A 26,313-nucleotide genomic window follows, 5' to 3' on the forward strand; every position below is an offset into this window, starting at 1 on the left:
AACCACAGAAACACAAATACCACGGGAACCCCTGCACTGTTCCCCACAGACACCTCACAACAGCACGTTCAAATAAATTATTTATTGTGTCCAGCTCTTCCACAAAACCTGATTTGATTTCAGCATGTGACAGGAAGGTCTTTCAGTCCCACTAAGCATGATTGGGCACTTTTAATGCCATTTCCTGTCATTATCCCCCTGCCATTCACATTTCCATGCACTGAAGCTGGAAGTCCTGTTCCTACAGCCTCTGCTGGGATCAGCTGTGACCTCTCAGGGCTGTCCTGGCCCCCACTGTCACCTGAACAGCTCTCCTTCAAAGCATTTCATCACTCAGTAACTCAGGCAGAGCTTAATGTTTAATTCTGGGAGTTCATTCCCTCCCTGTAAAACCCTCCCTCCCTCAGCTGGGAATTCGGAATCCCACAGAGAATTCCCTGCAAAGCTCCAGGCCCCTCTGAGCAGGGACAGCACCCACTGGAATCCCAGTTACAGCTCCAGCCCTGGTGTTTCCATCCCCTTTCACCCAAACCACTGCCCAGCCACCCAGTTTATCCCCATTTCAGTCATTCAAACCCCAGAGATCAGAATAACTGACACAGCTCAGTCTCCAAGGTGCACCCAACAATAAATAGAAACGCTCAGGCTGCCGTGGGGCTTTGGCAGGGCTGTGGAACTGCAGAAACTCACAGGAGTCTGGGCTGCTTTCTCTGCCTCCATGCCAATAAAAGCAGAGGGCTGTGCTGCACAGATGTAAGCGTTTGTTTGCTCAGCTTTTGCCAGCAGCTGAATGGATTCCTGCTCTGACAAAGAGAGCACACGAGGTGTTGGAGTGTCCGTGACTCACTGCAGGTGCCGGCTGCTCGGTGAATCAGGGCTCTGCATCACTTCAGCAGTGAACAACAATGACAGGTTCCACATCTGGGGAGAGAAAAAAGCAGGGGAAAGGGGCAAATGTGCCAGCTGAGTGTCCATTGCATCCGAGGCACTGAGCGCCCTCTGCTCGGCTGGCACTGCAAGGAACCTGCAGCCAGATATCCCCCAAAGCACCGCCTTTCAAAAGGGAAAAATTCCCCAAAGCTGGAGCTCCCAGGGCAGAGGTTTTGCTCTGCCAAAGGGAATATCCCTCATCTTTCCCACAATTCCCTTTCTGGAGCTCTCCCAGGGAGGTTGAGTGAAGCTGAACCAGGGCAGGGGACAGCACAGAACTGTCCTCAGGTAAAGCAGTCCCCACCTGACATTCCAAAGCAGTTTTAAACCTGCCCAGGTATTTTTTGGCTGTGTAAATCCCACTTTACCTCAGCCTGGAGCAGAGCAAGGTGTAGAATGAGGCAAGCTTCATTAAACCTCCCCAAAGGGGATGTTTGCTCCATTATTCAGCTACTCCATTTCCTTGTAAAGCAAGGGAATTGCTGCCCTGCTTATCGGGTTGTTTTTAATTATATGCATTAAGTTATTCTTGATGGCCATTCCTAATGACTCCTCAGGACATTGCTGATGTGACAAAGGGAATCACACACAGCACTGCCACTGCTGCCTCTGGACAGACACTGGGACTTGACGGCCTTTAACCACAGGAGTTGTGCAATAACCATTCCCTCACTGCCCTCCCTCAGCTTTCCCAGCGTGCCCCCAACTCCAGGAATATCCAGGATAATTGGGGCAGTGTCCATCTAAACTCCTCTCACAGCCTCATCCTGCCGCAACAACCTCCACTGAATTTTGGGGTTGATTTAGGGGTTTATTCTTGCACTCCCTCCCCAGGGCTCTGCCACCACTGGGGCCGTGACATTCCCACTGCAGTTTCCTCAGTTTTCCATTCTCACCAACATCCTTTGGCTCTCTAGTTTAGATCAGAAGTGCTTTTTTTTTTGTTGCCCACTACACCAGTTCCACACACAGAGAAAGATTTGCTGGCCACAGGAAGAAATGTGCCTGCAGCACAGGAAATAAAGAGAAAAAGATAACGTAGTTCTGACTCTCAAAAATGCTTCTCTGTTTGATCAAGAAGCAAAGCAACACCAAAGCTCACATTATCAAATACCACAAATTAATTTAATATTTAAATCAAAGAGATTCAATATTTAAATCTCAGAGAGAAATCAAAGACTTTTCTGATTTTGCCAGGCCACCTCCTCTCCCCAGAGCTGCTTTATTCACCACGGCACAATTCTAAATTTCACAGCAGCTGGCAAAACAGGAAGGTCTTGAGGAAAAGCAGAGAAACCAACCCATTCTGAGAACCCAGAAGGGGTTTGGGGGTCCACGTGAGACACCTGCACTTGTCCAGATGGAACCCAGAACCCAGGGCTGGCTGCAGGAAATTCTGAGCAGGGCTGCAGGAATCCACGGAGCTGATTATGGAGAATTTCTCCTGAGCAGCTGAGGTGAGGCTGGTTTCACTTGACAATTGTTTCTTCTCCCTTGTAAACGACGACGTTCTGCTCGGTCTCGTGCACCTCCACTTTGTAAAGGATTCCCTGGGGCAGGAGCTTCTGGAGGTTGTCCCAGATGAACACGGCAACGTTCTCCGTGGTGCTGAGGGGGAACAGAGCTGGCTGAAACGGCAAAATGACACCAAGACTTGCAGCCAGGATGGGCTGGGGGGATGCTGAGGGGCAGCTGAGTTAAGTGGGGATTGTTGGGGGGCACTGCCAGCAAATGTGGGTGGGATGGGGTGGGATGGGCAGGTCCTGTCTGTCCGGGCTGATGTGACGAGGGGCAGCAGGGCTGGACACAGGTGTGGTCAGCACACAGGTAAAGGCTGCTGCTTCCCAGGTAGGATCAGGCCCTGGAGACTGTTCCAGCCCCTCCAGGAGGCCCCTCACCCACCTCACCACCTCGGAGAAGTAGGGCACATCCTTGTCCAGGTTTTTGTGGTCCAGTGGCTCCATGATTGCTTCCTGCAGAGAGAGGATGGTGACAGCCCTGTCCCTGCCTGGCCTGAGGCTCAGGTAACCACACACAGCCAGGCAGAAGGAAGGGAAAAAGGGGAAAGAGCCCCAAATCCTGCTGTGAAATTCCCAGCTGGAAACATGGCACTGCCTCACATAACAGAGCTAAGGCATTTAAGTCTTCAATTATTCCCTAATTTCTTTTTTATGTCCTGCCATCAGCAGCTCACCACGTCTCCATGCTGGTACCAGACAAGCTCTAATCAATTCTCCCAGGGGATTGGAAGGAAAATTGGGCTGTTTTTACCTGCATGTATTCCTTCAGGTCTGTCAGGTTCATCACCATCCCCGAGACTGGGTCAATCTGCAGGGAAGCACAAGGGAGATTGGTGGCCTGGCAACACAAATCAGACAGGAGTATCTGTGCTCAGCTCATCTGAGCCACAAGGAGAATATCTTCCCACTGTCACAGGGCTCCAACTCCACTCCTGTGATGTTCCCAAGGGCTTGAAACAGCCTGGAAACAATTCCAAAGGTTCTGCTCTCTCCTAAAGTCTGACACCAGGCAGAAACAACTCACTGGAAGAGTCTTCAAGCATGAAAACAGCATTAAACTGCAAATCCTTGCTGTGAACAGGACCATGACCACAGAAAACCTTCTCTAATGATGTGCACAGAGTTTCCAAAATACTCTGGGAAATCCAGGCATGGAGCCAGAACTGAGGGGATTCTGCCACACTGAGGAACAGAAAAAAGATGCTGGTTGCACTCACCTCTCCACGCACGGTGACCACAACTGAAAACAAGAAAAGTTCAGGTCACTGTGATGCCCATGAACCCAAACCCAAATCTGCTGCTGCTGGGACACACAACCCCTTCCCTGCTCACCCACAGGGACTGCTTTTATAAAGTGAGAGGATGATCCATAAGAACAGTGACTCAGAGGCACAAAAATCCCTCCCCAAGGTCTGATGCCCCAGGCAGGCTGGAGATAAGCCTGTCTTCCCTGATAAAGCAGCTCCTTAGCAGAGGTTTCAAGGTGCCAACAACACAGGGAGCCACTCCAGGAAGTGGAGAGATCTAATTCTGTGTGCTCAGGGTGTACAAATGGGAAAACTTGTGAAAAAAAAACCCATTTAAATAATGTTTACAGGCTGTTTAATTTGCATGGCTTTTGCTTAGAAAAATCTCCATTCCAATCACAATGATTCTGCAGAGTGTAAACAAGCAGATTTGATTCAAGAGGTGGCATTTGAAGATAAATATTTATTATCTATTCAGCTGAAAAATGGCAAACCCATGCTATGGTTCAACCCCCTGCTGCTGAAATTTCTTCCTAATTCTTAATAAAAACACAAACCCAGCCACTGGAAGCTGTACCAGGCTGCTGAGAATGAGTGGCCCAGCCCCCCTGGGGGTTACCCCCACCCTGAGAGCTGCATCACTCCATGAGCAAGGATGGAAATCAGCTCCCTACCTTTGTAGTTGTGTCCGTGGCCATTTGGATTGTTGCACTTCCCAAACAGCTTCAGGTTCTCCTCATCACTCAGGGCTTTACTGTGGGAAAGGCAGGCATGGATCTGTTCCAGACCCTCAACTCCCCATCTCTTCCCTCTCCCACATTTAACCCACCAGCTCAGGAGGCACAAACACAGACAGGGGAGTGTCTGGTCCATGAAAAGATGTTGACAGCAGTGAATCTTTCCTTGCTGTGGTTTTGTGTCTGTTTCACAGCATCTGCCTGACACCACTGCTGGATAAGTGTTCAACATCTGGGCCCAAAATCACTTAGGCCTGGAGCAAGCTGCACACTTGGGTTTAATATTGATTAACAAAGCTTAGGGAGCCTCTCCAAGGAGTACAAAGGAATTCCCTGTGAATCTTCCCTTTGAAGCAATCCAGGGCCCTGCTCCGAGTGTTTCAGGTCAAGGCACATTTTGGGAACATGACAGAATCCCAGGATCACTGAGGCTGGAAAAGAACGGGGGGATCATGGAATCCAACCAGACTCAGAGCACTGAGTGCCACATCCAGGGGTTCCTAGGGCACCTCCAGGGATGGGGACTCCCTGGGCAGCTCCTTCCAAGGCCTGACCACCCTTTCCATGGTGAAATTCCTCCTGATCTCCAGCTTGAGCCTCCTCTGGCACAGCTCGAGGCTGTTTCCCCTTATCCTATCGCTCCTAGCTTGAGAGAAGAGGCCGAGCCCAAAACCTCCTTTGAGGCAGTTTCAGGTCAGGGAATATATCAGTTTTTGGGGGAAAACCCAGCAGATCGGGGGGCTCAGGGCGATGTTTACAAAGCGAAAGCGCCACCGGCTCTGTCAAAACACGGAACTGCAGCCGGGCGCTGACGGATGGCTGCGGGAAGGGGCCGAGCCAGGGACAAACCGGGAAGCGCAGCGCGGGCTCGGAGCCCCTCCCGGCGGGGCTCACCTGTGCGGGGCCGCTCACCTGTGCGGGGCCGCTCACCTGTGCAGGCGGTGGCAGGCGCTGAAGGTGACGGAGCGCGACAAACGCGCCAGGCGGGCGGAGCGCGGCGACATCGCGGGGACGGAGCGGGGACGGAGCGGGGCGGCTCCAGCCCGGCCCGGGGGCGGCTCCAGCCCGGCCTCATCCCGGCCCCGGGGCGGCTCCAGCCCGCGGGATCCGCCCGCCGAGACCCGGGGATGCTCCGGTCCCTCCGTGCCGGTGTTAGACCCGGGGATGCTCCAGTCTCCCGGTGCTAATGTCGGATGCGGGGATGCTCCGGTCCCTCCGTGCCGGTGCTGGATGCGGGGATGCTCCAATCCCCCCGTGTTCAGCCCCGGGAATGCTCCAATCCCCCGTGTTCGGCCCCGGGGATGCTCCAATCCCCCCCGTGTTCGGCCCCGGGGATGCTCCAATCCCCCCCGTGTTCGGCACCGGGGATGCTCCTGTCCCCCTGTGTCACTGTTGGAGCCCGGGATGGTTGTGGACATACCTGAAGGAGCGTGCCCCGGGAATAACATCCATGGAGTTCAAGCAGAGGAACACTCTTAAAGTGTGGTGATTTTCAGAAAGCTTTGGGAGAACGGGGAGAACCTGGATTTCTCGGTGCTGCAAGGGTTTGAATGTACACTCCCTTAATTCCTGGGAATTCCTGGGGATAACAGAGTGGGTCTGTTTGCCAGGGTGGGAAAACCCTAAACCTCGGGGCAGGATCTCTGTGTGAGAGGAATAGGAGCTGTTCATGTCCCAGGCAGGGACTGTGTGCTGGGGAAGCAGAGCTTTAAACACGGCAGCTTTGGGGACACAGCACGGCCTGGCTGTAACCCATACAAGGTGGCACCTCAGCCTCTGACCCCTTTTTGTTTCCCACCTCAACGAGGAAAAAAAAATTAAAAAGAGAACCGATTCTTGTAAATGCAGGTGAACCCGCTGGGAGGAGATGCTGATGTCTGACTCCAGTTCAGGAGGCTGAATGATTTCTTTATTAGAACTATGCTATAATCCATTAATTTACTATTTAAAGGAGATACTAAAACTACAAACCTACTTGTTCTAACTACCAAATCTAACTCACAACTCGTGACCCTCTCTGAGAGTCCAGCCACAGGTGGGTTGGGTTGGATTGGATTGGGTTGGATTGGATTGGGTTGGGTTGGATTGGGTTGGATTGGATTGGATTGGATTGGATTGGATTGGGTTGGGTTGGATTGGATTGGATTGGATTGGATTGGTTGGATTGGATTGGGTTGGGTTGGATTGGGTTGGATGGGATTGGATTGGATTGGATTGGGTTGGGTTGGATTGGATTGGATTGGGTTGGATTGGGTTGGATTGGATTGGGTTGGGTTGGATTGGGTTGGATTGGATTGGATTGGATTGGATTGGGTTGGGTTGGATTGGATTGGATTGGATTGGATTGGATTGGATTGGATTGGGTTGGGTTGGGTTGGGTTGGCCACCAGGCTCAAACAATCCTCACCAGAATCCAACCAAGCAATCACCCCAGGGAAACAATTCTCCACACACATTCCACATGGGAAAAACAAGGAGCAGAAATAGAAATTGTTTTCTCTTTCTTCTCTCTGTGCTCCTCTAGGAAAAAGTCCTGAGAGAGAGAAGAGTGTGCCTGCGACAGCCGATGGTGCCTGACCTCCATTCAACACCTCCGAGCATGATTCTGCTGCCGGTGCTGGGGGCTGCTCCCCGCGGGGGACAGGCTCCAGGAGGAGGGCAGGATGTGACAATGGCCAGAGGCTGCAGGGCAGGGCTGGAACGGCAGGAACGGGAGCTGTTTGCCATCTAGTGGCTTCGAGCAGCTCCGGCTGAGCCTCCTCTGCCTCTCCCAGAGCAGCAGCCCTGAGGTAAAATCCTTTTTCTATTCCCAAGACCTGTAAGGAAGGTGAAGGAAGCTCAGAGGAGGAAAAGGCCCAAGAGCAAAAGGGCTGCTTTATTACTCAAGGAAATTACTCAAATAATTCTTCAGGCTTCTCACAATGAAGAAATAGAACTGGAAGTCTTTGCTGGTCACCCACCCACCTACACCTCAGAGTCCAGCAGCTGGAGAAGCCTCGATGACACAGGGGGCTGGAGTTTGTTCTGCTCTGCTTAACCCCAGAGGGACACCAAGGCCACAGTGGAGCTCTCCATGTTTCCCACTGGTTAAACTGGGAGGAAGGCAGGAACTGTCAGCCAGCAGAGCTGTGCCCTTCTCTGGAGATGTGTCCCTCACATCTACAAGACTGTGTGAGGGCAGGGAGAGAAAGGAAAAACTTCCCAAGGTTTTATCAGAGGGCACTGCTATGGTACAGAAAAAAAGCACAAGCACAGCTTCTGTGAGTGTCTGCATCTGTCCCCTGGAGCCCACTGAAGGCAACCTTGATGCAAGGGAGGGGGGATTTACTCCCCTTCACTGGGCCCACCTGTCACCTGATGGGTTTTACTCCTCTCTTCTGCTTTACATATTTCAGCCAAAGTCACAGCCCCGAGCGTTGATGTTCTCTTCCCCTCAGAGTATCAAAAGAAGGGGTTGATCACCTCAGCTTCCATTTTCTCCCTTGCAAGCCTCGCCCTTGCAACTTTTGTGAACTGCTGCTATAGCTGGTCTAGCAAGATAGTAAAAACATGTAGATAAAGCAGTGGGCTGTGGGAGCAAAGGGGCTTCTGCCTTCCTTGGCTGTACTTTGTTAGGAATACAGGGGGTTGTGGTGGAGAAAAAGCAGTTCCTTCATCCCAGACGTGATGAAGGGAGGTGAAAGCAGCAGAGGTTCTTCCTGAGGCTGGCTCAGCCCTGAGTCCCAGGAGTTCCTCAGTGGGCAGTGAAGATGCCGTGGAACCCGTAAGGCACTGGCACCCCGACCTCTGCTCGCCCCAGTTCCTGGAAGGTCTCTGCATCCAGGACGAGCAGGAAAGCACTTTGGTTCTGCAGGAGGAGCAGAAAGGCAGAGTGAGTGTCCAGGCTGAACTTCTTTCCCCTGTTTGCACACTAAGGCACAAAGCAGGCCATGGAGACCTGCCCTGCAGGGCAGGAGCGCTGAGCCTCACAGGTTCCACCCAGGACACACTGACATTCTGGGACAGCTCCTCCCTGCACTGCCTGTGCTTGGCCACGGCAGAGCCAGATGCTCTGGGGAGCAAGAACTAACTGCCAGGGGGCCTCCAACTCGGCTTTGAGAATTAAAAAGTGAATTAATGCTGTGTGACTTTGACAAACTGCTGCCAGCAAGTTACCTCAGCGGGGGAGACCACCACAGACAAGATGACTCCGCTGTCCTCTGCCGTGGCATTAGGCACTGGCACGAACACAGGCTCTGATGGGTAGGATCCCTCCTCCTGCCAAATCTAGCAAGCACAGGAACATATGGATCAGTTTCAAGGACATATGGATGAGTTTCATTTCATTAATACTTGTCTACTACAGTGAGCAGAGTTACAAGTGCTCCCCACAAAGGCACCTGGAAATACTCTGTGTTCCAAGAAACTTAACAGTTCAACTTTTTATTAACATTTTTTCATTCCAGAAGTGTGAAGGTGCCAGGCTCTCTCCTCTTTGGTGACTGTGCCATGTTCATAAGGATGAAATTGGGAATCTCATCCCAGACCCATATGGGCAAAGCCCTAAAACCCCCAGTAAATGACACACCTTCAAATCCAGCTCAGGGGAAGGACTCGATGAGCTGACTTCTGCTCACCTTGAAATTCTTGGTCTCCACATCAACCTTGATCAAGGAATCTCCAACCAAGTGCCCGAATCCACAGCCGTAGAAGTAGCGGTACCTCCTGCCGCTGTACCGAGCGTAATTGATCTGGGGGAACTCCAGGCCCCCAACTTTCTCAAAGCCCTCGGGGTGGAGATTTTCGTGTGTGCACCAGACCTGGGAGAAATGTGCAGAGATTACAGCAGGGTTGGTTCAGCTTGGACAGGGCAGGAGACCTGGCTGCTCCCACCAACCACCCCACGACCAAAAGTGGTTAAAGCTCTGAGGCACAGGGCAGGAGCTGCTGCATAAATGCATTTATGGTTTGATACACACCTTGCCATCTGCACCTTTCACAGCCTTTGCCTGGGTATAGGGCAGCGGGTTCAGGTTTTTCCCCACGGGTGTGTCTGAATCCACGTCCAGAGGGAGAACAAAGCGGCGAGGGAAAGCTCTGGGGATGGAGGCATAAACCTGTCACAGAGACAGAAAGTGATGGTGATGGAGAGAGGACAGACACTTCAGCCTAAATGCACTTTTGGGGAACAGTTCTGAAGTTTTAGACACCCCTGAATTCTTCTTCTTCTTCTTTTCCTTATGTGTTTGACCAAGTTCTGGTAAGGTAAAGCACATAATGGAAAGAAGAAGTTCCTTCATGTTCCAGTAATTTACAGCAGAAACCAAAACCACAAGAATTAAAAGGGTCAGCAGTGCTCTCACAGTAATTAATGCTGAGCTGGGTATGCAAACCAGCCCATTATCTCCAAATCCAGCAGTGGGACAGACACTGCACTAGGTTTTATTTAGTTAGAACAGGCTCATGTTGCTTTACATCACTCTGTGAAGAAGCAGGAGAGCACTGTGCCTCAGTGCCTGAAGTTCCCCTGCAGGATTCCCTCTTCCATGCTCAGGTACACATGGATTCATGGCTGGAAGTCCAGGGGAATGATGTGCAGCCCCCAGTGTGGCAGACACTCAGCACATTGAGAGCGTAATTCCACCACTGCCACTAAAGCTCTGCTAAAGCCAAGTTCATAACCCACCATATTCCCATTTAAGTAAAATAGATGAGGACCCTATTTTGGTGTCTTTCAGTTACCTTAATCTGCAATTCACCAGTTCAGTTGTGAAACTTCACTTTAATCACATGTGTTAATCCTGAAAAACTTTTGAAAAGTTTTCAAAACTTTTCTGGTTCACGTAACCTGGCTGAGGAACTCTGCCAGACAAAATACTCTGCCAGGGTTAGTGAGTCAGCCAATTTGGGGAAAGGAGACAAGCCACGTCCAGACACTCCTGAGGATTTTGATGCAGTGAAGCTTGAGATTCTGTTCTGAAATTACTCCTCTGTGTGTGTGTGGGTGAAGTGTGCTGGTGATGCCACTTGTCACTAGAAGAATGTGCCTGTTGGAAACACAGACCCGGTGTTGACAGCAGGACACCTTCAGCCACATCAAATCCCACCCAGATTGTGCTCAGATAAGAAAAAAAAAAAAAAAAGCTGTGATTCACGCTCTGCTGTACTTGAAGATCAAAAAAATGCTTGAAAAAAGCCCAAAATAAATGCCAAGAGAAAGCAGAACCCGATGGGACACAGCTGTGCTCCTCTCAGGTCAGAGTTGAGTTGGTTCTAGACAGCTCAGGACACAGACAGAGGAAGTTCAGCCCTGTCTGGACACGCAGCAGCCCCCCCAGCACGCTGGGTTTCCAACAAACACATTTGCATGGTGAGAATCTGGAAGCACCCCCACTTTTCCCATGTGTGACCTATGCAAAATAATGCCCCTCACATGGCCTGAAATGGGGCTTTTCACAGAGCTGGACACAATAAATAATTTATTTGAACGTGCTGTTGTGAGGTGTCTGTGGGGAACAGTGCAGGGGTTTTTGTGGTATTTGTGTTTCTGTGATTTTCATAAAAACTGCTCCTTTTCTGAAGTCATGTCTTCAAGAACAGGGTTCCTTTTTCTTTTTCCATTTATAAGTCATGCTACAACTTATTTTGCATAATTTCTTGGGGGGAAATTGTATTACACCAGGATAAGGAAAATGAATGTCATTAAAACCAAGGTTTTAAAACAGAAATCAATTCTGCCAGGCTATGGAGCTCTGTGTCACACACAGAGCTTGAAGAGTTTCAAGGGCATGCTCCATGGAGAGAGATTTAAAAGGAGAGAAAGCATCAAGAGATGACCATTTCAGTTTTCATGGAGTTGTGCTTGTGCTCTCCCCACGGTGTTCTCCACTCTCCCAACCTGAAAAGCAACTCCTGCAGGGGAAGCAGAGGCAGGGATCTCACCTGGTCCAGCCCTTCCCCGCTCCTCCTCAGGTTCTGCAGCGTGTAGAGGGCCAGGCTGGTGCCCTGGTCCTGGCAGCACAGGTCCAGCACCACGCAGCCCCGCTCCTCGAAGGCGTTGATCTGGTGGAAGCTGACGAAGGGCTTGGAGCACCAACAGCCCGGCAGAACCTGCAGGGACCACGGCACAGCTGCACTAGGGATATTCTCAGTTCAGTCAGAGAGAAAAGGAGAGATTTCTGCCAGGCTAAGCCTGGGAAAAAGTCTGAGAGGAATGCAAACCATCTATTGTCACTGCTGAGGCAGGATGGGAACAGAAGAACTCCAAGATCAGAAGGCGAGAAGAAAACTCTACTGATTTATTTCAAATACATCACTCTTTTTATAGAGAACATCCTGCAGGCTAATTTCATTGGTCTTAAAGCGAAAACATCTCACACCATTGGTGCACTCTGAATGGCGCACAGTGGCAGAACATATCTATAAACAATGTGAACAACAAGAGAGATGATAGAGATTTATTTACATTCTTTTCCAACTCTCTCCCAGGCCCAGTTTGGTAGAAATGTTTCTTTTTCTCTCTGACTGAACTGAGAATACCCATGATCTATCACCTCTCTTTCTGTCCATATTGTTTATAGATATGTTCTGCCACCATGTGCTATTCATCGTGCACCAATGGTGTGAGATGTTTTCACTTTGAGACCGATCACATTTCACCTTAGCGATCCTGGTTATAAAAGAGGAACACTACTTGTTAATGAAGTTCATTCTTTGCCTTCTGAACATGGAGTCATTTCATTCCCGTCCCTGCCTCAACAGCCACACTGCACCTCCTCTGCAGAGCTCCCTGCCTCACCTCGCAGAGCTTTCTCCTCTCTCCCCCCCATTTCAACCCCTCTCATTCCCTTCTGTCCCTGTGTTACCACAAAAGGGTTGCTTTAAGCCAGAAAGGAGCAAAACTGGAAGGAAAAAAACCCCAAAATAGCAAGCAGCCCCTTGCCGTGCACCTTTTCCAGGTTCTGAGCTTTTTATACCCTGTAGTAGCTGACACCTGCACTTCAGTCCCTGTGCTGAAGTCTCGTGAGCTCCAAACTGCTTCTTTCTGCCTGTCCTTTTAGGGCTGGCAAAGAAATGAATGAATAAAGAGGAAAATGTGTGAAGAAATCCCATTTTTAACCAATCTACACCTCTGCTTTAAAGTGTTCATTGCAGTAACTTCTGGCTTGATTCTTAAACTCTCCACGGCTGCTATGTAGCACTTTTGGGAACGAAGGTTCCCAAAAAATTTGAAAAAAAAAAATTGGAAATTTGGAACTAATGTTCCAGATTAGCTGCTGCAGGGGCCAAAGACCCCCTCACCTCCCCAGTGTGCTTGTTCACCACGTGGAAGTAGGTGTTGTGCTGAGGCTCCCAGCTTATCCCATCATAAATGGCTTTCCCACAGAGCTTGGAGGTGATGATCTTCAACAGGTTCAGCTTGAGGGGCTGCTCGATGAAAATGATGTAGTTTTCAGTCATCCCTGAGGAGAGAAGGAAGGGATATCACCCAAACATGAGGCATGAAAACATCTCAAGGGCAGAGAGAACAGCCAGCCCTTTCTGCATCGCATTTCCCCAAATTGCCTGAGTTTGGGGTGGAATCTTACCAAAGCTGTGGTAGTAGGATGGCTTTGCCCTGTCCCTGGGAGAGATGGAGCACAGCACTTTGGCTCCCTCCAACGTGTCCCCGTGGCCTGACTCCTGTGGGGGCACCCTGATGATGTTGTAGCTGGATCCTGGAAAGGGGAAAAGGTGTTCAAACCAAACTCTGCTCCTTCGTATTTCCCAGGAATACTTGGAACCTCCTCTCCTAAACCGAGCAGAAACCCAACAGGCAGTAAAACATTCTACAGAGGATTTATCTACGAAAAGAAAAACAAAAAAAGGGAGCTTGAAAGGAAATAGAGGGATCTTCTCAGCCAGGGAGAATGTCAGCTCTGCCTGAAGTGCTCTCCTATAACAACAGGGGCAGGATGAAAACCAAGCTCACAGGAAATGAAAACTCTGAGCCTTAGTAATGCTAATTTCATAAACTTCAGCATATGAGCAGGAAGGGATGGCACTTCTGAATACTAATGATCTAGAGTTTGGTATGTCCAGCTGAACAAAAGCATGTGGTACAGAGCTGGACTTTGCTGAGGCCAAAAGGAAATGAAAACAGTAAGAATGAAAAATGGTCAAAACTGGGAAAATGTGGAGCTGTCCTAAAGGATCACAATAAAGGGCAGTGGCTGTTTTCAGAGGCCTCTGGAAAAGAAGGATTTCACACAGCTGACAGGGACTGATAGCTCTGGGCATCCATGTGGATGGAACAGGATCCTATCAAGATGCTCAGAGTTCTAAGAAGAAGAAAAATATCCCATAAAACTCAGCTTGGCTGTAAGATAGCCAGGTGACCAGCATAAACTCTGTCTTCTCTCCTGCAAAAATCCTTATGGTGCTTATCAAAAGCCAATTATTGTAAGTGAAAAACATGTGACTAACTGCTAAATTTCTTCAGATGAGGCTTCAACAGTGGATGAGACTTCAAAAAAATCATTCTCCTGTTTTCCAGCAAAGCTTGGGAGAGGAAGAGGACAATTTGCTGGATATTCAGAGGCCAAAGTCAGAAGCATCTGAAACTAAATCCTGAGAGGAGCCAGTTTCATGGGACAGACTGACACTGACATTTTGACTCAGGGACAGCAATTTCTAGGTCTCTTTGGGTGTTTCTTCAACAGCTGCTCCTTGAAGCAGCACCAGGAGGTATCCTGCACACCCTGCCCAAAAAACCAGCCTGGCCATGCCCACCTTACCGTGCTTCCCATAGGAATTGCCCATGTTGTAGGTTGTCCCATCAGGCTCGTAATGGGGATGAGCTGTGGCCCCATTCACTGCAATAAACTTGCTCCAGTCCACCTGCAAATGCCAAAGATTTTCAGTCAGCGCAGAACTTCCCAAAGAGTCGGTTTTGTGGAAGTCTGAGGAAGAAGAGAAGATTTTATTCATTATTAATAATGTGGGATCTGGACTCTAGCCTTCATTCTGCCTGCAAATCCTTGAAAATAAGGATATTTCTCTATCAGTAAAAGCAGGACTAATAGCAGTAGACATTCCTTGAAAGACAGATGTTCCTTATGGTACAAGTGCTGACACAGTAGGAATGTTGCCCATAATAAGCAGAGGCAGGTGTGTGAAGGGACAGTCACTGCCCCAAAAAATCACCAAGAGTTTTGTCACTGGAAGCTCAGAAAACCAGGTGCTACTAAGGCAACTCAAACTGGAGCGTTTAAATGTGAAATCATCCCTTCCACTTAGCCAAAAAATAACAATCTGCATCTAAAAAAAAACTGCTTGAGGGGATTTTTTTTTCATTTTATGACAAGATGGTTTAACAGAGCTGAACCTAAAAATCCCCACTCATCTTTTCATGACTGCATTCTGGTTTACAAACAGATCAGCTGGCAAATCACCCAGGACAGCTCGGTGGCTGTGCTTTGCACACAGTTTATTCATGGCTCACTACTGATCCTGCAGGCAGGGACTCCTGGAGTGGCTCCCTCATGACCTCGGGGATGCTCCAAGCTGGCATTTTTTTGGTGTCAAACAAGCTGAGCAGTAAATACTGATTTAGGAAGGGCAGAATCCTCCCTCAGCCCTTCTCACAGCTGTCCAGCCCAAATCCCCTCTAAGGGTGCCAGCAGGGGGGACACATAGCTTGTGCTGTCCTCTCACAGGTCACCTTCTTCTGTCACATCCAGCCACGCTCCTGGGAGAGGATGCAAAGGACACAGGGAAAAACTTACTTGATGTTTTGGTCATTTCCTAGCAGGGGGGAGAAAATCAAGTGGCACCCCTTTACAACGGAGGGTTTGATCAAGGACAGCTTTGGAGTGTGCAAAGCTTGAGGTGTAAAAAGCAGATAAAGAGAATTGATATGAAAGCAAAGCACCAGGGAAAAGGCAGATGTGAGATCAGTAACTTCATTTTTTGTTGTACACAGAAAAAAGTTGTTTCCTGTTCTGCTAAGAGGTGCAGACAAGCCCAGGCAAGCAGGGAGAGCAGAGAAGAAATGACAGCTGTGCCCAGCCAGGCAGTGACTGCACCTCCACCCCGGAGAGCTGCCTTGCTGCTGCACAGGGACTCAGCAGAGAGATGCTGCAAGCCCAAACAAATTCCTTTGGAACTGGAACTCCCCCTGATCCAGCAAGGTGTGGTTCTGCACCACCTGTACCCCAGCTCCCTTATCCCACCTACCGACCTTCTCCTTCGTTTCCAGCGTCTCTGGATCCACCTTGTGCACACAGGCGTTCTCGCTGCTGACATAATAATCCCCTTTGTACAGCACATAGTTCACATTGCAGTTGTCACTGGGCTCTGAAACAGAAATCCCAGAGTTGTGCACGGCTCTGTGCAGCTCATGTTACATTATGGCAAGGTAGATGTGTTTAAACAAACAAACCTATTTGCAGTGGCATTAATCCCTGTGACAATGATTAGAAATATCTTGCTAATCTACAAAGGGAAACTGCCTGTGAAGGTGAAGCCGAGTTAAAGGACAAAGGACAGGGATGGAAATCACTGCTGGAGCTGGGCAAAGGCAGATGAGGGATGTGGAATGTCTTGAGGGAGCTGGGGTGACCATGAGTGAAGGTGTGAGCACCTCAGGAAAGGACAGATGATGTGGCAGGAGGGGAGAGGAGAAACAGAGGATGCTTACAGCATCAGCAACAAGCTGCAAACTTCAGCCCTGCACTGGTTTTAGTGGGCAGCACTTTGCTTGCATTTAAGCCTCTTTCTTCCCTGACGTACACAGAATCCTAAAGGTACTGGAACTTCCATTCCTGTGCAGCACCATCCCTCACCCTACTCAATAATCTCCTGCCCCTTAGTCCAGGAAGGGAAGGATTAGCCCACTTACCCTACAAGCTTAGCAAGGCAAGGTGTTTTAAGGGCAAAGCTGTGTCTCAGGTAGAACATCAGGGTGTAATGCTCATTATCAGCACTGCACAGGCTGTCCTCTGGGGCAGAGCTTTCTTTGGGAAATTTGCAGAAAGATCCAGGATTGAGCAAACTGAGGTGGTATTAAAGCATTAAACTCTGCCTCCCCCACCTGAGGCTGACACCAATTTGCATAATTTTCACATTTGGGTCACATTCTAAGAAAAACATGGGCTCACAGAAAGTCTGTCAGACTTCCTCACCCCTCCTTTTCCATGTAACCACAAGTTCCTCCAAGAAAATCTGAGAAGCCTCTCATGTTTTACAGAACCACTCTTACGTAGCGGCTCAAAGCGGGACAGGAAGCGCCCAAAGATGCTCTTGCACGGGTCTGGCATGGCCAAGGTGCCAAACTCCGAGGCCACGATGCGGTTGTGCTGGCTGTTCTTCAGGTAGGAGCTGCTCTGCAGGAACCTGCTCCTGTAGGTCACCGTGCCATGGGCCAGCTGGAACTGGTGCATCAGGGCCATGCCATCAAACCAGTGGTTAAACCTTCCAGGAGAGAGAAAAAAGAGATTAAGAGTTGGGCATTGTACGGTGCTCTTTTGTGTTTACTGATGTTTGTAAAAGCTGATTCCCAGACCCCTGAATTAGTAATCAGGCACAGCTTGGTTTGGGAAAACCCTTGAATCAAACAAACCAAACCAAAACAAATCAAAACAAAAAGTGTATTCGCAGCTGTGGGATGTGATGTCTACAAATGCTGTGTGGAAGGTTTTTTGGGAAATAATCTATACAGATAAACCACCCACTCCTGCACAGGGAATAGAGTTTGAGCTGTACTGTACAACAATATACACTATTACTGCAAACCCAGAGGCCTTTAGCTCTCAGCTTCTTGCAGGATGTTCTTGTCTCCAAACCAATGGATCTGTGAGACTCCCAGAACACCTGATGGTCTAACTCCAGGAATTTGAGGAGGAGCTCAGCTTTGGCCAGTTGCTGCCATCAGCTGAACTGTCAGTTACTAGAACGGCACATTCCAAGCCACAGGGAGTAAGTGCCTTCTGGGAATATTTTAATATATTATTATGAAAACTGGGTGGATTCGCTTCTAAAGCAGCTCACACCATTTGGTGCAACCAACTCTCCAAATTCCTGCCCTGGATTTATTTCAGAGTGCTCAGGGATGGATTTTTGTTCAGGACAGAGGACAAAGCTGGGGATGTTTTCTTCCCCATCCCACCACGGTGAGTGGGTGAGAGCCTGTCTGTGACTCAGCTTCTCCAGCCTGGGTGACTTCACCATTCAGCTCCTCTTTGCAGAAAATGGGAGTTCCCAAATGAGGGAGCAACTGCTCTCAAAAGAGTGACATCGATATTTCTTCCTTCCTTTATGTAAAAAGAAACTAAAAGATGCTCTAAATAGTGATGAGGGGGGTCCCCTTTAGGTTTAGGCAGAGAACCTGAATGGTTCGGACCAGAACCATTTAAAAATTCATTTAAAGGACTTACTTGTCATTGCCAAACTCAAACTTGCCAGGGCCATTCCTCAACAGATTGCCATTAATCCACTTGGGGATATGTCCTTTGATCTTGGCTGGGATGGGCTCGGGGGTCTCCTCCACGCTCTGCAGTAAGGGGGAGATGCATTGCAGGCCCCGGGGTCTGTGGCAGAGGATTTGCTCCTTGGATGGGCTGGGCAGGTAATTCTTGAACCCTGCAAAGAGAGCAGGGAAAACACAAGACAGGGAATTGAGATTTTCACTGGAATAAAGTGACAAATGCTAGATCTTGAGATTGGATGTCAGGGAGAAGAGCATTCAGCATCTGCAAGCAGCCAAGTTGTGGTGGATACTCAAGGTAAAGCCACAAATCCCAACATATCCACAGGGAGCTGAAAATCCTGTGGATTCTATTCTGCTCTAGTTAATCCACAAGAGACCCTAGTTCTGTAGCCCAAAGGAAGTAACAGAATATAGGATGATAGAAAAGATAGAAGATAGAAGACTTTTCTTTTAATCAAAGAAATGTATTTTTGTATTTAATATCACAAATAATTAAGAGAAGAAAAAAAAAAAAAGCAACTGCAATCCTAAAAAAACGGAAGAACACCAAAGCATCAAAGCCCATTGACAGGACAAAACAAACACAAGTTTTACTTGTCAGGGAAATAAGCAGAGAAGGATCATTTCTGATGGAGCCTCTGATTTAGCTGCAACAACCCCTTCTGGAGAACAAAAGCCCCAGGAGAGCATGAAATGATTGGAATGCTGTGAGTTATCAGGGATGTCAGTGATTGGCTCCCACAGCCTGGTTTGCAAAGCCTCATCAACACAAGGATTGTTTTAGCAATCCATTTAGCTGCAGAGGTGGATTTAGCCGGAGGTGCCTCCCTGGCCAGGCTGGCACTTGCCCATCCTGCCCTCCGTGCAGCTGCTCTGTGCTCTGCCAGAGACCACGGAACCAGCCTGAACTGCTGAGCACTGAGTTGGGAGTGAAATACTGACCAAAAAGGGCACGTGGCAGGGAGAACTCCATCGCCCAGGGCTGCTGCAGGCACCACACACTGCATGAGTCCAGGCTGTTACTGAATTCACTCTGATTTTCTGTTCTTTCGCCACCGCTGCTTCTGGCCTACATCCTTTAATCCAGGTGACCAAGTGTAGCTGCTGCCCAATTTCCCTCCTCTGAAACACTTTGCTTAACATCTCCACAGGAAATCTGCTGTTTCAGCCAGAATAGCTGCAAAAGACCTGAGCTGGCAGGCAGAATTCTGCTGAGCTTGTTTCTCTACACAAAAACACCCACAGGTTGGGTGTTAGGATCACAGGAAGGTAAAATGCAAGATTCCAGTGTAGCTCTCCAATCTGCCAATCCCCAAATCCTCATTTAGATCTCTGAAGTGTTTGCAGAAATGCAGATGTGGTTTGCAAAGGTGCAAAATATGCATTAAAGAATGAGAGGAACACAGCCACCAGGAGATATTTTGAAGATTTTGTTTGCAGAGGTGCAAAAAAATGCATTAAAGAATGAGAGGAACACAGCCACAAGGAGATATTTTGAAGATTTTGTTTGCAGAGGTGCAAAAAAATGCATTAAAGAATGAGAGGAACACAGCCACAAGGAGATATTTTGCATCCAAGCAGAAACAAAGCTGGCATGACTCAGAACAGCAGTACATCGAAAGTTCCTGAAGAGCAATGTAAATGGAAATTTTGGAAAGATACATTCCACAAAAGATCCTGACTGGGGCTGGAAAAGACCTCCTGAGTCCATCCCTCCCAACTGCTGCCCCAGATATTCTTATATAAGAACTCTGTCTTAAAAATTATTATGTCTACAGGCACTTCTTCCCTCTTTGGATAACTGCTACTTGTCGAGATGATCAGGAAAATTCTTTGAATTTACCAAAGCACATTATTCTTGTTTTTCTTGAAGCTCTGGTGTGGGGTTTTGGTAGTTTTCTCTTCCTTGTGTTGTATTTAGGGTGAAGAATCATATCACTTCCTAAGCTAAGTAAGCCAAGTTCTTTTTGTTTTTCTTGTCCTGTGATAATCATTCACGTGATCATCTCGGTAATCCTTGAAATCTGATCTAGTTAGAACTCATCTCCTTAGAATTCATTCCAAGGCATCCCCTACAAACTGGAGATCCATAGAACGGACTATAAACAACAAGAATATTTAAGGGAACACCCCAAACCTAGGCTAGAGAGGGAGAAAAGCACAGCAAGAGAATGGATTATTTTTTTCTTCTGGGCATCACTCAAATGAGCTGAAGATCCTGGCAGAAAAGAGTGCAAAATGGGAACAAATCCCAACACCCAGACCAGCCAGAACACAAGCTCCTAGAAACCAAGACAAGTCATTGCAGACAATTCTGAATAGCTAGGGGGAGGGAAGTCATGCAAGAAGAAGAAAAAAAAAAAAAAACACCAATCCTACATATCTTCCCTATTAAACAGAAAGAAATGTGAATAATAACTGTTAATTTTAATTGCACTTTGAATTGATTGCACTGAGGACATGGAACACAGAAAACTCCCTCTCAACACAATATTCCTGAGTAATTTCAAAAGAGGTGTTACAGCTTCAGGGGAAAGTTCAGTCATAAATTAAAACTTTTTGTAACATCCAGCTCCCCAGGTAGGGGCCAATCTCTCTCTGAAGAAGGCAGAAGACAGACTGGTTTTTATTATGCAAATAAAATTACTCCTTCTCTTCTGGCCACACTCTGAGATGGAAGAACTTGAATTCACAATTAAAGCCCTGTAGTCCCAGCGAGGTTCTCTGTGTGTGCTTGAACACCTGAAAATCAGCACAAGATCTCAGAACCCTCATTTCTCCACCGTAGTTTCCATCCTACCTCAGATTTTTAAAAACAAGCTTAAGGTCTTTGGCATATCGAAGCAGAGGCAGTGCCAAACACGGAGCTGTAACTGTCCTCCAATCTTTTCTGAACAAATCAGACAATGACTGCGGAGTTATCCGGGGTGGCCCTTTGTTCAGCTCCTGTTCCCCTGCCAGTGTGCCATGATTTCACTGCCCAGTACAAACTGACAGCCCAGCATTGATTATTTATCGATTGTTCACGTGCAGAAATGGTGGGATGAAGGACCAGGCTCTTGAAGAGGAAGCTGCTGTGGGTGCAGCCACCATGAATCAGACATTAATTTGTACTTCAAGAGCAGTGGGTGGGACATAAAATCTGTAATGGATGACAGAACCATGGGAGCCATTTGCTAACATTGGGATCACATGGGAGAGGGCAAAGCCATTTTGATTTTAAGCTACAGGTTCAAAGCCAAGCCTCAGGAACCAGCTCTCCACACACAGTCTGCTTGACTCAGAAGGACATCCAGAATTAAGGATAAAATTTAGCAAATAGAATTATTTCTATTAAAATAAAAATTTCTGTTATATTCTTCAAATAGGGAGAATGAGGCAGAATTCTGTTTTCCCCGAGGATCATTGAAACTGGGAATAATCCTCTGGCACAGGCTGCATTTTGTTCCACATAAAACACAGACTGGAACAACACGAAAGCAAAGCAGTTTTCCCCGACCTCAGCCCGAACCAGAGCTGTGGATTTGTGCCCTCCAGACTCCAGCCTTCCCCAGGGCTGGAGCCCTGAGCTCCCACTGGGATTTCCGAAGGGAAGTTGCAGCACTTGCCTTGGGAGTGCCGGGATGTGCCCGTGCTGGGCTCCTTGTTCCATGCAGCTGCTTGGTTCCCCATGGCCAGGGGCTCAGGCACCGACTTCCCCGCTAACAGCCAGAGGAGCAAAGGAAAACAGGAAAGAAACGACAGAAAACACAGGGAAAAAAAATAAGTGGAGAAAAAGAGCAGGGGAAAGCTCAAAGGAAGGAAAGGAGAAAGGGGACAGTGAACTCCAGCACATGAAATAGCTGTTGATTTCCCAGCAGAAATAGAGTCTATGCTTTGGGGTCTTCTGGTGGCACAACAAGGCAGATTTGAGATTTTTGCAGCTCTTCGGATACCTCGGAAGCCATGCTTTGAATTTAAAGGGTACAAAACCACCACTACCATCAAAAAGCAGAGATTCCCGTGAAATCGGCCACGATTTTTATTCGTTCCTAATTTCTGAAAACAGGCAAACAAATAAACAAAACAAAACAAAGAAACAACAACAACAAAAAAAAAAAGCACCCAAACAAAAAGCAGCTCAAGCTGTGCAATGATGACACGAAGCGCAGAGTCAGGCTGTGATACAAAATCCTTTGGGGCAGTTCACCATTTGCACGTTCAGGTTAAAGCCTCGGCAAGGATGCAGCTCCAAAGAACCCTCTCCCAGCTGGCTCCCTCACACAAAGAATCTGCCGTGTGCTGCTTTTCCAGCTCTAGACCATCTGTATCTGCTGTAATCCTTGCCTCTGCCGTTTATCCATTCAACAAATAAAAGACACTTTCTGCCGTCTAACAAAGACTTCAAATCGCGAATTTCTGACAATAGGAATTGTTCTCCCGACCCGTGCCAGCGGCAGCAGCCCCTTTCCGAGGGGACGGGATGAAAGGGATTTTTAACGCATTTTACCTGGAATGAATTGCATCAAAGAGGAGAGGAAATGCAGCAGGTGAGCGAGAAGGAGGCTGGCGGCGGACAAAAGGATTTTGGCCAACATATTGCGGCGGGCAGAAGGCATCGGCTCGGAGTGGCCGGGAGGAGGTAGCGGCGCCAGGGCAGCGAGCAGGAGGCAGTGATGGTCGGGAGAGGTGAGCGCTGCCTCTCATCACCCTTTCACAATAAGAGCCGTGCCCGCAGCAGCGCCGCGTTCTTCGGGCCGGGGCGGGTCCTGCGCCCGCGCTGCGCTCGCCGGCCCCAAATGCACCTGGGCCAGGTGAGCTGCCATTGCTAGGGCATTGCCACCCCTGCCAGGGCATTGCCACCACTGCCAGGGCATTGCAGAGACTGCCAGGGCATTGCAGAGACTGCCAGGGCATTGCCACCACTGCCAGGGCATTGCAGAGACTGCCAGGGCATTGCCACCCCTGCCAGGGCATTGCCACCACTGCCAGGGCATTGCAGAGACTGCCAGGGCATTGCAGAGACTGCCAGGGCATTGCCACCACTGCCAGGGCATTGCAGAGACTGCCAGGGCATTGCCGCCACTGCCAGGGCATTGCAGAGACTGCCAGGGCATTGCAGAGACTGCCAGGGCATTGCCACCACTGCCAGGGCATTGCAGAGACTGCTAGGGCATTGCCACCACTGCCAGGGCATTGCAGAGACTGCCAGGGCATTGCCACCACTGCCAGGGCATTGCCACCACTGCCAGGGCATTGCAGAGACTGCCAGGGCATTGCCGCCACTGCCAGGGCATTGCAGAGACTGCCAGGGCATTGCAGAGACTGCCAGGGCATTGCCACCCCTGCCAGGGCATTGCAGAGACTGCCAGGGCATTGCAGAGACTGCCAGGGCATTGCCACCCCTGCCAGGGCATTGCAGAGACTGCCAGGGCATTGCAGAGACTGCCAGGGCATTGCCACCACTGCCAGGGCATTGCAGAGACTGCCAGGGCATTGCAGAGACTGTTAGGGCATTGCCACCACTGCCAGGGCATTGCCACCACTGCCAGGGCATTGCAGAGACTGCCAGGGCATTGCAGAGACTGTTAGGGCATTGCAGAGACTGCCAGGGCATTGCCACCACTGCCGGGGCATTGCAGAGACTGCCAGGGCATTGCAGAGACTGCCAGGGCATTGCAGAGACTGCCAGGGCATTGCCACCACTGCCGGGGCATTGCAGAGACTGCCAGGGCATTGCAGAGACTGCCAGGGCATTGCAGAGACTGCCAGGGCATTGCAGAGACTGCCAGGGCATTGCCACCACCGGGAAAAATGCTCCAGCGGAGAGTTGGAAAGACAGGTAAGAATAGGATGAGGATCTGTGTATCAGAGCAGCCAGGCTTCCAGGTAATTCCTTCAGAAATTCCCGTCACCTCGCCTTGGTGTTCACCTCCCAGAAATACTTCAAAAACTGAGGAGCCATTTTGCACCGTAATGAATGTCAGGTTTTCGGGAATGTTGGTTGCCACGTCAGATTCCCCCACCAAATCCAGCAGGATGGGCCGTGCTCTGCTAATCCCAGCTTGAGCTGCCCCTAGGGCAGGCCCTTCCCTTCGGGATGCCAGGAGTGAGCTGCTTTGCATTTGGGATGAAACACTGGTTTCATGTCATTCAGCAGCTCTTAAAGGCTGTGCTGTGCCTGGAGAGGGAGCTGGGCAGCACGCACGGCACTCCAGGGGACTCCATTCCACAAACAGATTAAATCTCATCCGAAACCTGCTGCGAATTAAGCTGATTTCCTCCTATCCTTCCTGCACTTCTAGAACTCCTCTCTTATTATTCCCTCCCTTGAGTTGTGCTTTCTCTCAACAAACCCAACTGCTTCAACCTTTTCCCACAGATCATCTTTTCTCATCTCTTTATTATTTCTGGTTTCTGAAATCTTGATTTCCACTCAATCCTTCATGTCCTTGAGATTACCACGAACTTTTAGTGTACATTATTGATGCATTTTTGACTTCTAGTTTGCTGCTTAAAAAAAAAATAGCCTCTAAAATCCTCTTTCTAAATCATTTGGGATAATGTGGAATAAGCAAAGCTGGAAGTAGATCACTATACAGTACCACATAGGCTGATCTATGAGGGGAAAAAAAGTGTATTCATTGACTTTTAACTCATTTGTTTGCCCCTACTTACTGATTGCTCTTATTTCCTTTTAAACTCTTTTTTTTTGCCCCTACTTACTGATTGCTCTTATTTTCTATATCATCATACACAATGGTGTCGATGATCTTACACCAAGCTGTACCCGCTGGTAATTTTTCCATATTAAGTCAGCTCTTCTCATAAATTAATTTTTAAAAATTTATTGTTATCCAAGTCATAGTTAAGAAATTTCCTCCAGACTCTCTCCAGGATGGAATTTAGGCTGACTGAGCTATGGATCTTTCCCCTCCTTTTTTTTCTGGCCCTTCCCCTGATGATAAAAATGCTTACTCTGTTCTTTTCCAGTGCCACCTTCAAAGACAATTCAAAGGTCAAACATTCCACCATTAGAAAAATTGAATTTTGACTAGTTCTGGACAGAATGTCCTGAGCCTAAAACACCTCTGGTCCCTACTAGATTTGGTCTTTTTCTATTCCGACACACATTTATGCTAAAAGGCAGTTTCATTTTAAGTAAACAGTCAAGATTAGCCTTTTCTCAGGAAAGAATTCTCATTCCTGATGATCTGAACTCTCTGCATTATCTTTTATTTCCCATTTTTAGCTTTTATATAATACAAGAGCAATGAGAGGAACTGAGTTTTTCATCACTTACACTTTCCAGCCTGTGAAGAAATTCACAGCAAGCTCAGAAATGCAAAGGCTCAGTGTCAAGATCCCCTTGATGCCAAGAGGGTTGGAACTTTGTCTAAAATGCTTCCAGATTTAAAAAAAAAAATCCATTTATATTCTGTTACTGATCTGTCATCTTAGACCTTCTTGTTAATTTATAGGCTGGAGCTTAAACAAGGAGGGGAGAAGCTTAAAAGAAAACGTAGTTACCAGCTGAGCTTTGCTGATCAGATTTAGCAGCTTTAAAGCCAATTAATTTTCTGTCCAAACCTCCTGCAGTAAAACTGGAAAGAAGATAGGGATGGGATGGGTGCCAGGTGGGTTTCACGAGGAGCTCACTCCTCAGGGAGAGCAGGAAGGAGAAGGATCAGAAAGATCAGATCAGAAAGATCAGATCAGAAGAGAAAAGTTCTTTTGTTCCTCCCAATAAACACTGAAATCCATAAGAAGGACAATCAGCAGCATCGTTTCAGGGTGGATGACTTGTAGTCAAATAGGAAAGTGATAAATTTGTATTTTTGAGTGGTTTAGAAGGAAAATGGTGTGTAATAAGTGTGTCCATATATTAAGGTACTGAGTGGAACACTAAAGAGCAGCCAGCAGAAAAGTGCTCTGTATTTTTGACCAGCACAATAATTATGGAAAGTTCCCTTTAAACAGGGAGAGATAAATGTATGATTGATTTCCATTTTCATTTTCAGTTCCAATTTCCAATGTAGGAAGTAATTCCATTACTGAAATATTATTTAATTTCACAAGAGGAGAGGCTGACTTATTTTCAATGGATGTTTTAAAGTTTCTGAACTCACCATTTCAAGCCTAAACTCTATAAAATAGATATTTAATTATTTTTACTTTATTTAAATATATATATCCTCACCTATACTTGTGCAGCAAAACCAGAAGCTTTGTTGCTCTTAGTAATTTTTAAAAATTAATAATTATAACCATACTGTTCATAAGCTCACCTAGGTTACTGTGGCCATGCTCACTGACTTTATTCCTCAAATTCTAAATTCCTCTTATTATCCCAGAGATCCCACTCTGTTAAAGGTTATTAATTGGAATGACAACCAATTGTATAAGAAATCACTCTAAAAAAACCAAGAGTCATCATTCTGAAAATGTATTTT

At 48.0% G+C, this 26,313-nt stretch overlaps 2 protein-coding genes across 4 annotated transcripts; both read right to left on the reverse strand.

The window, feature by feature from the left end:
• Positions 1 to 2,097: 2,097 nt before the first annotated feature.
• PTS (6-pyruvoyltetrahydropterin synthase) lies at positions 2,098 to 5,485 on the reverse strand. 3 transcript variants are annotated; one of them, XM_053963514.1, is made up of 6 exons: positions 5,365 to 5,485; positions 4,372 to 4,451; positions 3,668 to 3,690; positions 3,202 to 3,258; positions 2,833 to 2,903; positions 2,312 to 2,538 (listed from the first exon to the last, which is right to left on the reverse strand). In XM_053963514.1, the coding sequence occupies exons 1-6, from the start codon at positions 5,436 to 5,438 to the stop codon at positions 2,400 to 2,402; spliced, it is 444 nt and encodes a 147-aa protein (XP_053819489.1). In that variant the 5' UTR covers positions 5,439 to 5,485; the 3' UTR covers positions 2,312 to 2,399. The 3 variants fall into 3 exon arrangements, with proteins under 3 accessions (XP_053819488.1, XP_053819487.1, XP_053819489.1); XM_053963513.1 differs by lacking the exon at positions 3,668 to 3,690 and having other exon boundaries at positions 2,098 to 2,558; positions 5,347 to 5,432; XM_053963512.1 differs by lacking the exon at positions 3,668 to 3,690 and having other exon boundaries at positions 2,098 to 2,558; positions 5,329 to 5,413.
• A 1,356-nt stretch (positions 5,486 to 6,841) lies between these two features.
• On the reverse strand, positions 6,842 to 22,538 carry BCO2 (beta-carotene oxygenase 2). The gene is made up of 12 exons (XM_053963511.1): positions 22,371 to 22,538; positions 17,829 to 18,033; positions 16,655 to 16,866; positions 15,635 to 15,750; positions 14,190 to 14,292; positions 13,002 to 13,130; positions 12,715 to 12,875; positions 11,356 to 11,523; positions 9,393 to 9,530; positions 9,051 to 9,233; positions 8,590 to 8,700; positions 6,842 to 8,281 (listed from the first exon to the last, which is right to left on the reverse strand). Exons 1-12 carry the CDS (start codon positions 22,477 to 22,479, stop codon positions 8,168 to 8,170), a joined length of 1,749 nt encoding a protein of 582 aa, XP_053819486.1. The 5' UTR covers positions 22,480 to 22,538; the 3' UTR covers positions 6,842 to 8,167.
• Between the last annotated feature and the right edge of the window lie 3,775 nt (positions 22,539 to 26,313).

Source organism: Vidua chalybeata, chromosome 23, assembly GCF_026979565.1.
Source record: "Vidua chalybeata isolate OUT-0048 chromosome 23, bVidCha1 merged haplotype, whole genome shotgun sequence".
Classification (NCBI taxonomy): Eukaryota; Metazoa; Chordata; class Aves; order Passeriformes; family Viduidae; genus Vidua; species Vidua chalybeata.

What these genes read in the sequence shown, in the direction of transcription:
- PTS (XM_053963513.1), bottom strand. Translation starts at nt 4,395, where the DNA reads ATGGCCACGGACACAACTACAAAG. An exon ending in CCACGGACACAACTACAAAG is followed by an intron (nt 3,259 to 4,371) that starts GTAGGGAGCTGA and finishes GCTTCCCTGCAG; the next exon opens with ATTGACCCAGTCTCGGGGAT. An exon ending in TACTTCTCCGAGGTGGTGAG is followed by an intron (nt 2,559 to 2,832) that starts GTGGGTGAGGGG and finishes TTGCCGTTTCAG; the next exon opens with CCAGCTCTGTTCCCCCTCAG.
- BCO2 (XM_053963511.1), bottom strand. Translation starts at nt 22,479, where the DNA reads ATGCCTTCTGCCCGCCGCAATATGTTGGCCAAAATCCTTTTGTCCGCC. An exon ending in TGAACAAGCACACTGGGGAG is followed by an intron (nt 11,524 to 12,714) that starts GTGAGGGGGTCT and finishes TGGTCCCTGCAG; the next exon opens with GTTCTGCCGGGCTGTTGGTG. An exon ending in TGAAAGGTGCAGATGGCAAG is followed by an intron (nt 9,234 to 9,392) that starts GTGTGTATCAAA and finishes CATTTCTCCCAG; the next exon opens with GTCTGGTGCACACACGAAAA.